This window comes from Puma concolor, chromosome E3 (assembly GCF_028749965.1).
Source record: "Puma concolor isolate L17-30 chromosome E3, mPumCon1.1.hap2, whole genome shotgun sequence".
Taxonomy (NCBI): domain Eukaryota; kingdom Metazoa; phylum Chordata; class Mammalia; order Carnivora; family Felidae; genus Puma; species Puma concolor.
This window is the reverse complement of record NC_141682.1, coordinates 15,572,248-15,585,854: the sequence shown is the minus strand read 5'-3', so window position 1 is coordinate 15,585,854 and position 13,607 is coordinate 15,572,248. Positions and strand designations below refer to the sequence as shown.

The following is a 13,607-nucleotide window of genomic DNA, read 5'->3' as shown; positions in this document are numbered from 1 at the left end:
TCTTCACTTTTGGATTGAATTGGATTGGATTGGGTGGGATGGGGTAGATTCCCTCTAGAAGCCTTTCTGGCTCTGAAACTCTTTGTTGATTTCATTTAAATTAGGTCCGTAATTGCCTCTGTTGTCTTGCTTCCCCAGGGTGTCACCTACTGTGGAGAGAGTTCAGCAAGCAGTCTCACCATGGCCAACGTACCCTGGCACGAGGAGGTGGTACACTTTGTCCGCGAGTTGGTGGCTCTCATCCCCAACTATGAAATTGCTTGTGAACATGAACATTCCAACTGCCTCCTGATAGCTCACACAAGGGTAAGAATAGCTCAACTATGCCTTCTTTTCTTCTTCTTTCTTCTCTTTATTTTCTCCTGTCTTTATTATAGTGGATATCTGCTTGTTTGCTACCTTTCCTGAAATAGACGTTAAGAAGGCCCTCCAGTCTGTCCATTGGGCTCACGTACTCTTGTTTAGTTCTTAGCCCTCAGCTAGGCACTTGAAGGGCCTCCTGGTTTGCAGTTGGTGCATGCTGAAAAAGAAAAGCAAAAAACACCCTTGTCATAATCTCTAATCCTTCCTCAGAATGACAAGAGAAAGCTGAAATAGTGGACAACCCCCATATGACTTCCAGAAGAAATATTGAAGTATTTATCAAATTTTATATCACTTTGAATCTCAGCCTCTGGAGAAATTTTCCTGGAGTTTTGGTTTCCATTTTTCCCTTTTAGCACTTTTACTAGACAGAATAAGTACCCAGATCTCGCATATTTCTTAAGAATGTCCAGCAAAGGAAAAATTCAGCTCTTGGTAAAGGTAGGCCATTAAAATAAGAAGGAAAATCTGCTAATCAGAAGGCCATTGTTGGAGTAGCTATCACAACGTGTCCTTACAGAAGTATTTGTACAGAAATAATGTGGCATCTGGGTTTGATTTAAAATAACATGAGGTGAAATTACGTGGGTGTGTGGATAAGATGACTGTTGTCGTGGCTAGATGATGAGCACATAGAGGTTTGTTATACTACTCTGCCTAGTTTTCTGTTCAAATTCTCCATTAATAAATACTTTTTTTTTTTTTTTTTAAGTGGACATGGGGCGCCTAAGTGGCTCAGCCAGTTAAATATCTGACTTTAGCTCAGGTCATGATCTCACGGCTTATGGGTTCCAGACCTGCACCAGGCTGTGTACTGTTAGTGTGGAGCCTGCTTGGGATTCTCTCTCTCTCCCTCTCTCTCTGCCCTCCCCCACTCACACTTTCTCTCTCTCAAAATAAATAATCTTCAAAACAAAAGTCGACATGGATGAACCCTGAAAACATTATTCTAGGTGGGGAAAAAAAAAAACCCCAGACACAACAGGGCACATATTGTATGATTGTATGAAATATCCAGACTAGATAAATCCATAGAGATGGAAAGTAGGTTGGTGGTTGCCAGGTGCTGGGAGAAGAGCAGACTAGGAAGTGACTGCTAATAGGTATGGGATTTCTTTGGGGGATGATGAAATACTCTAGAATTATAGTGTGGTGTTGGTTGCCCATCTTTGAGACTAATCCAAAAGTCACTCAGTTGTATACTTTAAAGGCTGAATATTATGGTCTGTGGATTATATCACAATAAAGATAGATTAATACCAATATGATAATAAAGGTTAAGGGTGGGCTACCTTTTCTTACATAAGTTCTTTTTATGCAAATAAAGTCAGGGTCAATTTGAACATGAAACACTCAGTATATTCTCCCCAAAAACCTAAATGACTTCCTGAACAGCTTTTCAAGTTAATGACATTTAATAATATGAGATTTGCTCAATTAAAATATCACATCCTGTAGTCTCAATAACCATGAGGTTAAAAGGCTCTCATGCTTTGGTTGCAGTTAGATTGTATGTAGCTGACTTGTGGTCTGTCAGATGTTTAGACAGAAGAATATGTTCTGGGACATTAGGGAACAAAGAAATAAAGGCCACCTGGTATTTGAAATGTTAATGATAGCTACAAAGCTAATTAACTTACAAAGCAAATCTTAAAAATTAAAGCCAAAAACCTAATTTTATTTTCTAGTTTTTCATTCACTGTTAACCTTTTCAGGTAAGATAGTGCCTTTAAAAAAATTATTTGAGGGTCGCCTGGGTGGCTCAGTAGGTTGAGCATCTGACTCTTGATTTTGGCTCAAGTCATGATCTCACGGCTTGTGGGATTGAGCCCTGTGTCAGGCTTTGTGCTGGCAGCACGGAGCCAGCTTGGGATCCTCAGCCTCCCTCTCTGTCTCTGCCCCTCCCCCACTGATGCACGCACACTCATGCATGCATGCGCTCTCCCTCTCTCAAAATAAATAAATAACATTAAAAAAAATATATTTGATTAAAGAGGCAGTGCTCTGGAAATAATCCTGACTCTGGTGGCAGAGTTCTTTCTAACTCCATTGAGATGCCTCAGTGACCTCCCGTTGCTTTTAGCATGAAAATCAAAGTCCTTAATGTGACCCTAGGGCCCTGCATGGTCAGGCTGTCTACCTCTCCAGATGCTTTTTAAATTGCACTTCCCTCTCTCTCTGCACTTCCTTTATTTTCTCAGACACAGTAGGTGTTACTTTGGAATTATTTACTGTTTTCTTTTTTTTTAGTGGTTGTACTAGAAGTGACTTTATGATCCTTGACTAATCAAAGTATAATGTTAAAGAATACTTTTACCCTCTAACTGCAATGCAAGGACCTTAGAATACCTTATTAACCTCCATTTTTCCCTTCCCAACTCACATGCTATTATTGTTCTGTCCATGAATTATAAATGTGTGTAAGGAGAATGTTGTTACTGCTGTATGTAGTCACTGTTCATTTAGATTTACCTGCATCTTTAACACTGTTTTGCACTCTTCCTTTCTTCATTTTTGACTCTCCATACAGGATTGTGTTCTTTCTGCCCAAAAAATACTTTCTTAAAAATTTATTTTAGTGGGCATCTGCTGATGGAAAATTCTGCTCTTGTTTGTCTGGAAATGTATATTTTAGCTGGGTATAAAATTCTAGGTTGACATTTGTTGTCTTTCAACACAGTGTAATCTCTTGTCTTTTAAATTCCATTGATAAAGTCAGCTGTTGGTCTGTTGCTTGTTTTCAGATAATCTGCCATTTTCATCCTTCTGGTTTCTTTTTATGATCCTGCCCATATGCACAGGAAGTTCTCAGAAGGGACCAAACAACTGAAATTTTAGTATGATAAATGCAATAACAGACAAAGCCTACAAGGTACAAGCCAACATAAGGAGACAGTCTGAGATTGACCTTCATTATTTCATGTTTGTTGTGTACCCAGGATGTGTCAGGCACTATGCTGGGTACAAAGAATACAAAGATGAGTTAAAAAAAAAAATAGTCCCTGCCTTTCAGAATGGTCTAACAGAAAAAGAGGTAACTATCAAAACAAACACATACCCCAAAGTTTTATCAGAGCGAGATGGAAGAGTAGAATTGAGCCCAAGGAGGCATAGTTGGGAATATATGGTACCATCAGGAAAGGCTTCACAGAGGAGTTGCTGTTTGGATGTTCAGTAACAGCCCAGGTAGAAACGACATTTAAGCAGAAAACAGCCTAAGAAAAGGTCCACAGAGAAGTGCAGAGGCCTGGCACATTGGGAGAATAAATAGTTTGGTGTGGCCAAAGGTCAAGAGAAGGATTGAAGGGAATGGAAGGGGGGTGATTCACCAGGGGCGAGAGCATTGATGGCACTGAATTACATCCTAATTGTGCTGTTTTTTTGTACAGCATGGGCAGGCACTGAAGGGTTTTAAATAGAAGTGACACAATCAGATTTGAGTTTCAAAAAAATTTCTTTAGCAGTATTTCAGGGGATGAAGTGCAAGACTTTAAGAGAAACCAGTTCAGTTAAAAACTGCTATAATAGTGGGTGCCTGGGTGGCTCAGTCGATTAAGCGTCTGACTTTGGCTCAGGTCATGATCTTGCCGTTCCTGAGTTCAAGCCCTGCTGACAGAGCCTGGAGCCTGCTTCAGATTCTGTGTCTCCCCCTCTCTCTCTGCCCCTCCTCCGCTCACACTCTTTCTCTCTCTCTCAAAAATAAATAAACATTACAAAAAATTTTTTTTGTAAACTGCTGTAATAGTCCCAACAGTCAGAGGTAAAATGGTGAGGGTCTGAAACAAAGGGTATAAAAGGAGAGAGGAGAGTGGTCAGGCATTAAATGCAGAACTCGCTTTCATCCTAGGTGTATTGTGGGTGGGTGTCGCCTTATTACTGAGACATTCAGGCTCACCACTCAGCCTTCATTGACCTGTTGAGGGAGGGGAGCTTTGTTGTGGCTGATTTGGGGGTGTAAGTTCAGGCTTTCTCCTCAATAGCCTCTGATACCATTCTGATTTAGGAAAGGAGGACCACCTCATCACTGCTCCCCAGGGATGGTATGGAATGGACATGGCCTCCTTGCCCCTAGGCAGTGGCAAAAGTCTTGGCTCTCTGCTAAGCTTCCTCTGTCCCCACTCTGACGTGGGTGGGGAGAGGCACCTTGCTGCCACAGGCGGAGGTCAGTGCTCCCTGCAGGGTCTCCACTGAGACCACAGAGAGGGGTTGGGGTTGCTGGATCCTCCGCTCCACCTTCTCTGACAGCTCCCCAGCAGTGAGGAGGGAGGTTATGGCTCACCATGGCTGGGCAAATGTAGAAGTCTGGGGTCCCCACTCGGTGCTGACCGACTGGGGGGAGAATGAGGCATTTTTCTCGTGGCCTAGGTTGGTTATTATCTAAAAGTTTTGTGTCTTGCTAGGCTGCTCTTTTCCTGGTCCTTTGGCCAAGAAAAGCAGATTTTTTTGGCGCTGTAAGATTGTTTTTTTTATTGTTTATGCCCGCTGGTGTTTCTGGATTGCAGGCTTCAACCAGGCTTCTGGGCTTCCGTACCCAGAAGGATAGAAGAGCCAAAAATGAAACCCAGGGAATGTATCACTGTGTTGTTCCTTGGGTCCGAGGTCCCTAGCCAGTCTGCCTTCTTACCTCTACCTTCAAAGCCTTCTTACGTTTGCTTTACATATACTATTGAGGGATTTTAGCTGTATAGTGGGAGAAATATGAAGACGTGCATTTCCTCCATTTTGTCTAGCACCAGAAGTCTATGACCACACAGTTTTGACATTTACGGTTTTTGGTATAGTATCTCCTCAGTGACCAGCATGCCAGTCCACTTCGCACACTGTGTCATCAGTAGATTGTTTCCACATAAACAGATTTTCTTTATTTATGTTTATTATGTTTTATTATGTTTTATTTATGTTTATTAAGTGTCACCCAGTATGGTTACAGGGCTGCCCCTGCAGTGTTACTGGAAAGATTTTCCTGAAACTTCTGTGAGAACATCTTTGCCTGATCCTAATCAGAGCCTATCAGGTCCCATTTAAGAAGTAGGCTAGCAGTTTACAGATGGATGCCTTTTTAAGGGTACTAAAAACAGAGATATAACCAAAAACCAAACAGAGGAAAGAAACAGAAGAAGACAAAACAAAACCTAAAGAGTAGACAAATCCATAAAACAAATCATTGAGTTCATAAATAACAGAGTGGGTATTGGCCATTTAACAACCTCATTGTTTATCCTGCCACCCCCAAGCTCATTGTTTCCCTGCCATGTTTTTATCTCACAGTGCATGCAAAAGAAAAACCTAGATATTTTATTTGAATCATGATGGCTTTCACAATTAGGGCCTTTTTGGCTTTATTTCAGGCCGCCCCCTGCCCTACCCCTTTACAAGATACTGCCATGATTCTTTCCTCTGTGTTTGCCCAAGATACCTACCTCTTCTGCCAGAAGTGCATTCACCACCCTGCCCCATCTCAGTTCACCTGCTGAATTCTCCTTAAAACTGTAAAACAAACCTCCTTGGGGGTCACTTCTCTCAGATCTATATGCACATAGGTAAGGCTGCCTTCCTAAGGAGTTGTGGGTTCCTGGAACACAAGGACTGTCCTCTCTAGCACTTCCTAGAGGAGCTGATGCATAGTAGATTCTTGGTGTTTGTTTAGTGAACTAACAGCCTCTTCACTTTCGTCTCCTTCCCTTTTTCACAGTTGTACCTTCCGAGAGCAGTTGCTGAATCGTCCTTGCTCATTTTGCTGTATCTCTACCTTCTTCCTTATTATTTATTCATTCATTCATTCCTTTATTCAACAAATAAATACTCAACTGAGTTTGCTATTTTATAGGTCATCAGTGACCTGCTACTTGTTAAATCCAGTTGTTTTCCTATTCACCATTTCTTCTGTTTTTCTGTAGCAGGAATCTGATGCCAATCCATGCTTTTGGAAAGTCTCTCCTATCTACTAGATTGTACTTTTCTGATTCTAGTAAAGTTGGCTAGCAGAAAAAAGAACATTGCCATAAAGTGCAGCATGGAAAATCCCTCCATTGTGGCATTTCTTTCTTTATCCATTTCAAAAATTTTGAATTCTCTGATCCAGGATACCACATAACCCAAGATGTAAGGTGAATTCTTTAAAAGAAAAAAAAAATTCTAGAGAGATTCCAAGCATTGGTTGAATATTTACATTTAGGTGACCTTTAAAGATTATGCATTAACTTGTAAAATTTTCACAGCATCAAACAGCCTCTGGAGAATCCATTATAATCTGCATTACCCTATCCATACCCAGAATACTCTGTGGTCATTTGCAGTACAAATGCCCTTGTTATTGCCATATGCTCTTGTTATTGCCATATGCTATTCCACATACAAAGCATTTCATAGTTGTTAGTGGGTTATTATTTTTTAAATCTCTGTAGAACAGTTTTTGTTTTTTTGTTTTTTTTTTTTTTTAACAGTCCATTTATTTATTTTGAAAGAGAGTGCGCGAGTGGAGGGAGGCAGAGAGAGAGAGGAGAGAATCCCAAGAATCGCTCTCTGCAGGGAGCCAATGTGGGACGAATCATGAGATCATGACCTTAGCCAAAATCAGATCATGGCCTGAGCCAAAATCAAGTCCGCTGCTTTGGGCACCTGGGTGGCTCAGTCGGTTGAGTCTCCAGCCTCAGCTCATGTCATGATCTTTTGGTTTGTGAGTTTGAGCCCCACATTGGGCTTTCTGCTATTGCCACAGAGCCCGCTTCATATCTTTTGCCCCTCCCCTCACTCATTCTGTCCTTCTCTCTCTCTCTCTCAAAAATAAATAAACATTAAAAAAAAAAAAAGTCAGCTGCTCAACTGGCTGAGCCACCCAGCTGTCTGAACAGTTCTGTCATTTAGAGGTGTTGTTTAGACTCTTGATAAAGGTGTTTCTGCTCTTGATAAGAGGCGGTTTCTTTAGTGAGTGGGAGTAGAAAGTTCAGTGAGTTTCTTTGACTTTGAACCAAGGAAAGACAGACAAACTCAAGTTAAGTCAGCATGTTTTGGTTCTAAAGCTGAGCTTGAGGGACAAAGAGAAGTACAGCTGCCCACTGGAAACGGTCTACTCGAGGAAGGTGGACCTGCCTGTGTGCTTTGGACAAAGCAGCTGGGACAAGGAGATACAGTCCCCCTTCTGCCTCTGTGTTTTCCATTAGCAGCTCAGATGTAACCTTGGACCTGTCAGTTTGCAAACTAATGAGACCATGATCAACCCAATACACTCTGCTGATGGTTTTAGTTCAGAAACACTGAAGTCCTTCCTCCCTGCATGTTGGTGATGTCCTATTGTAGCGGATCACCGCCAGTGGAAACCAAGTAGTAGATCACGTGTACAGGTTCCAGAAATCCACAGATCATTGTTTTAAAATGTAATTTCTTCCTTTTTTTTTTTTTTTTTTTAAAGTAGACTTTATGCCTTAGTACCTACAGATTGGGATTTACAGCAAACTTGATAAGATAGAATAAAGATTTCCTCTGTACCCTAGAGTTTCCCTGTTATTAACATCTTTCATTGGTATAGTATATAGGTTACAATTAATGAACCAAAATTGCTACATTATTAGCTAAAGTCCATAGTTTATTTAGATTTCCAACTAGTGATGTTGACCTTGGTCAGCAAGTCGAGGTAGTGTTTGTCAGCTTTCTCCACTGTTAATTTACTCTTCCCCTCCCGGTTTCTGTACATTACTCTTTGGAAAGAAGTCACTATCTATAGCTCATATGTAAGGAGTGCGAGTTAGGCTCCACATCCTTGAGAGTGAGATATCTACATAAATAGGTTTGTCTCTTCTTCCCATTTATTAATGTATTCAATCATTTTTTTATAACAGTATGGATTTATAGTATTCAGTTTATACTTTGGGTTATAATCCAGTTGTACTCTATTTCCTTTGTTGCTCAAATTGTTCTAGCTCTGGCCGCTACGATCTCTTCCAGTTGCCTCTTTTGCTCTTTTAACATACCCCCCTTCAGGGTCGGAGGTTTTGTTTGTTTTTGTTTTGAGCACTTCCTTACTTTCTGGCACTACAAGATACTCCAAGCTCATCTTGTATTTTTCTTGCTCCAGTCCTAGAATCAGTCATTTCTTCAGGAGCCCTGGTTCCTTTTATTGAAGAATGGTGTTAGAAACCAAGATCTGGGTGAAGGTGTGCTTGTTGTTGACTAGGGTGTTGTTTCTTCTTTTAGGCTCTCTAAAAGGTGTAACAGAGCAAAGACATTGTATATATATTCTAGCCTTCATACATACACATGTCTGTAAATACTTCCACCTGTAACCATTTGTATTTAGATGAAGCTAAACATACTGATGTCTCAAACTCTAATCCATTGCTAACATAACTCACTGTAGGCTCCTCTCCTTACTAATTTGAAAACTCCTCCTCTAACAGTGAGAAACCTAGCTCCTAATAGCCGTCATCTGTTTACTTAATTGTTCAGTTCCAACGTACATGTGTAGCAGTATCAGAACGTTTAAGCCAAGAATACAGTGTTTGTTTGTAGTTCCTTTTGCCTCTAGTCTTAGAGGCTCCACTCGTTTCCAGAATTACTTAGGTCAGCGCCTTTTCCTCTTTCTCCACTTCAGTGAAGTTATTTCATACATTCGTAGCAGAGTTAGATTCTCACACACGGTCTGCACCTCTTTCTGGGACCCCCTGACCTCCTAAATGATTTTTTTTTTTAATTTTCATACTTTAAGGGTCAGTATTTGTGCTATAAAGTTGTATAGATTTGAAAAACACATGACATGTGATGTCATAAAAAGATGAACATCTTTAAGTAGGGTTATTTGCAATCCGTACATTTTCTTTAGTGAGGTGTCTGTTCAGATCTTTTCCTCATGTTTTAGTTGGGTTGGTTATTTTCTTATTGTTGAGTTTTAAGAATTCTTTACATATTTTCGATACTTTCCATTTACCAGATGGGTTTTGCAAATATTTTCTTCTGGTCTGTGACTTTTCATTCTCTTAACTGTGCCTTTCTCAGAGCAAACATTTTTAATTAATAAAATCTGGCTTATCAACTTTTTCTTTCATGGGTGATGCTGGATTTCATCCTATGTTATCTTCTAGAAATTTTATAGTTTTATATTTTATGTTTGGGTCTAAGATCTGTCTCGAAAACTGTGAGATTTATATCAACATTTTGTTGTTTGTTTTGTATGCAGATGTCAAGTTGTTGAAGTACCATTTGTTGGAAAGATTATTCTTTCTCCATTTAATTGCCCTTCCTCCTTTTTCAAAGATCAGTAGACTACGTTTGTGTGTGTCTATTTCTGGCCTGTATATTGTTACATCGATCTATATGTCCATTCTTTCACCAATGCTGTGCAATCGTGACTTCTGTTAGCTTTATTGTAAGTCTTGAAATTGGGTGATGTCAGTCCTCCAACATGCCAACTGGCTTCTTGGGTTGGCTATTCTAGGTCTTTTGCCTTTCCATAAAAACTTTAGAATCCATTTGTTAATACCTATAAACTAGCCTACTAGGGTTTTGTTTGGGAGCGAGTTGAATCTACAGATTAAGCTAGGAAAAATTGACAATATTCAGTCTTCCAGTACATGAACATGAAATATCTCTTATTTAGATCTCCCATGACTTTTTTCAGGTTTTATTTCCTGCATATAGATCCTGTACATATTTCATTAGATTTATACATAAGTGTTTCATGTTTTTAAAATTTTTTTAAAAATGTTTTATCTATTTTTGAGACAGAGACAGACAGAGCATGAATAGGGGAGGGACAGAGAGAGAGGGAGACACAGAATCTGAAGCAGGCTCCAGGCTCCGAGCCGTCAACACAGAGCCTGACGCGGGGCTGAAACTCACAAACCGCAAGATCAAGACCTGAGCCGAAGTCGGAAGCCCAACCAACTGAGCCACCCAGGCACCCCAAGTGTTTCATTTTTTGATGCTAATGAGCGTGGTACTGTGTTTTTAATTTCAAATTCCACTTGTTCGTTGTTGGTATATGAGAAAGCAGCTAGTTTTTATGTATTACCTCATATAGCGCAGTCATGCCGTAATCACTTATTAGTTAGGAGGGTGTTTGGTTAATGTTAATTCTTTGTTTTTTTCTACATCGATTACTAATCACATCATCTATGCATCTCTTTCTTCCCAATCTGTATATCTTTTATTTCCATTTTCAATCTTATTGTGTTGGCTAGTGCTTCTATATGATGTTGAATAGAAATGGTAAAAGGGGACATTCTTGCTTAGATTCTGATTTTAGTGGGAAAGCAACTGGTCTCTCACTTAAATATGATGTTTACTGTAGGTTTTTGGTAACTATGTATCAGGTTGAAGACATTTCCCTCTATTTCTAGTTTGCTGAGAGTTTTTAATCATAAATTGGTTTGGATTTTTGTCAAATACTTTCTCTGCAATTAATGATATGATTAGTTTCATTTCTCTTCTTTAGCTTGTTGACATGATGTATTACATTAATTGATTTTCAAATGTTGAACCAGCCTTGCCATACCTGGAATAAATCCATGGTTTTATTGGTATTATTGGTTGTGGTGTATAATTTTTTTATACATTGTTGGATTTGACTTACTAATATTTCATTGATTTTTTTTACATATATGTTCATCACAGTTACTGTTTTGTAGTTTTCCTTTTTTGTAAAGTCTTTATCTCATTGTGGTATTAGGGCAATGCTGGTCTCTTAGAATGAGTTAAGAAGTGTTTTCTCTGCCTCTATTTTCTGGAATAGATAGGGAGTACTGGTGTTATTTCTTAAATGTTTGATTGAATTCACTAGTGAATCTTTCTGGAGCAAGTAGTTGTTAAGCCACTACTCCTACCTACCCGTCTGTCAGCCTTTCTGACCAGCTCCTTCTCTTTTTCCTTTCCTCCCTCCTTTTCCCTTGGCTTCTTTTGCTTCTTTATTTTTCATATCCCCTGATATGGTGGCTGTAGCCCCAACTTAGCTTAAGCATCTACCACCACTTGGTTCAACCTCAAGTGCCAAATTCTCAAGAAAAGGCACACCTACATAGAAGATCATATCGTCTGCAAACGGAGATAATGTTACTTCTCCTTCCTTACTTGGATGTCTTTTACTTCTTTTTCTTGCCCAGTTGCTCTGGCTAGAACTGCCAGTAGTGTGATAAATGGAAGTGATGAAAGTAGGCATCCTTGTCTTTTAAGTGATAGTAGAGGAAAAGCTTTCAGTCTTTCACCGCTTAATCCGATGTTTACAGTTGGTTTTTAATTTTTTACTGTTTATTAATGTTTATTTATTTTTGAGAGAGGCAGACAGAGCATGGAGTAGGGGAGGGGTAGAGAGAGAGGGAGACACAGAATCTGAAGCAGGCTCCAAGCTCTGAGCTGTCAGCACAGAACGCGACGCGGGGCTTGAACTCACAAGCTGTGAGATCATGACCCAGCCAAAGTTGGATGTTTGTTTAACTGACTGAGCCACCCAAGCATCCCATATGTCCCTTGTTTTTGTTTTGTTTTTTTTTTTTCTTGATTGTTTTTTGTTCTAATGTTTATTTATTTTTGACAGAGAGAGAGACAGAGCAGGAGTGGGGGAGGGGCAGGGAGAGAGGGAGACACAGAATCCAAAGCAGGCTCCAGTCTCTGAGCTGTCAGCACAGAGCCCGACACGAGGCTCGAACCCACAAACTGTGAGATCATGATCTGAGCTGAAATCCAGAGTCAGACGCTTAACCGACTGAGCCACCCAGGTGCCACTGGTGTAGGATCCTTTTAACATGCTTCTGAATTTGCTTTGATATTATACTGTTGAGGATTTTTACATCATTGTTCATAAGGGATATTGGTGCTTTGTGGATTTTTTGGGGGGTTTTTTTTGGTAGTGTCTTTATCTGGCTTTAGCAGGCAGGCCTCATAGTCTGAGTTATAAAATATTCCCTCTTCTTCAGTTTTTGGAAAAGTTTGAGAAAGATAGATATTAGTTCTTTTAAAGTTTAATAGAATTCAGCAGTGTGGTCCAGGGCTTTTTTTTGGCGGGGGGTGGGGGGGAGATTTTTGGTTACTGACTCAGTCTCCTTACTAATTATGGGTCTATTCATATTTTCTGTATCTTTGTGATTTAGTCTTAGTAGGTTTTGTGTTTCTAGGAATTTGTCCATTTCGTCGAGATTATCCAATTTGTTGGTGTACATTTATAATAATTTTTCATAATCCCTTTTACTTCTGTAGAATCAGTAGTAATGTCCCTACTTTTATTTCTAATTTTAGTAATTTGAGTCTTTTCTCTTTTTTTCTTAGTCTAGCTAAAGGTTTGTCAATTTTGTTGGCCTCTTTGAAGAACCAGCTCTTGGTCTCATTTTTTTTCCCCCTATTTTTCTATTCTCTATTTCATCTCTGTACTAACCATTATTATTTCCATTCTTTTGCTCACTTTTGGCTTAATTCTTTTTCTTGTTCCTTAAGTTGTAAAGTTAGGCTGTCAATTTGAGATCTTTCTCCTTGTTTAAAGTAAATATTTTTAGCTATAAATTTCCCTCTCAGTACTGCTTTTGCTCTGTCCCATAAGTTTTGGTATGTTGTGTTTTCATTTTCACTTAGTCTATTAACATATTTGCTAATTTCCATATGATTTCTTCTTTGATCCATTGGTTATGTAAGAGTGTGTTGTTTAACTTCCACAAATGTCTGCATTTTGTAGTTTTCCTTTTGTTACAGATACTTAGCTTCATCCCATTATGATTAGAGAAGATACTTTATATGACGTCTATCTCTTAAAATCTATTTAGACTTCATTTGTGGTGTAACATACGGTCTGTCCTAGAAAATGGTGAAAACTTGAGAAGAATGTGTATTTTGTGTTCTTGGGCAGAATGTTCTGTTAGATCTAGTTGATTTCTTGTGTTGTTCAAGTCCTTTGTTTCCTTCTATCTGGTTGTTTTATCCATGGTTGAGAATGGGGTACTGAACTCTCCAGTTATTATTGTAGAGCTATCTGTTCCTCCCTTCAATTCAGCCAGTATCTGCTCCAATATTTTGATGATCTGGTACCAGATATACAAACATTTCTTTTTTTTTTTATTTCTTTTTTTTTAAAATTTTTTTTTTAACGTTTATTTATTTTTGAGACAGAGAGAGACAGAGCATGAACGGGGGAGGGTCAGAGAGAGAGGGAGACACAGAATCTGAAACAGGCTCCAGGCTCTGAGCGGTCAGCACAGAGCCCGACGCGAGGCTCGAACTCACGGACCGTGAGATCATGACCTAAGCTGAAGTCGGCCGCTTAACCGACTGAG

At 39.5% G+C, this 13,607-nt stretch overlaps 1 protein-coding gene across 2 annotated transcripts in view; it reads left to right on the top strand.

The window, feature by feature from the left end:
- Window positions 1-13,607, top strand: part of LOC112859877 (S-adenosyl-L-methionine-dependent tRNA 4-demethylwyosine synthase TYW1) — a 210,959-nt gene that overhangs the window by 185,464 nt on the left and 11,888 nt on the right. The window contains exon 15 of one of the 2 annotated variants that reach the window (XM_086692047.1): window positions 139-306. The exons of the other annotated variant lie outside the window; for it this stretch is intronic. Within the exon in view, the coding sequence (XP_086548173.1) occupies window positions 139-306 (168 nt within the window). The remainder of the gene's footprint in view (window positions 1-138; window positions 307-13,607) is intronic. 2 annotated transcript variants of the gene reach the window in all.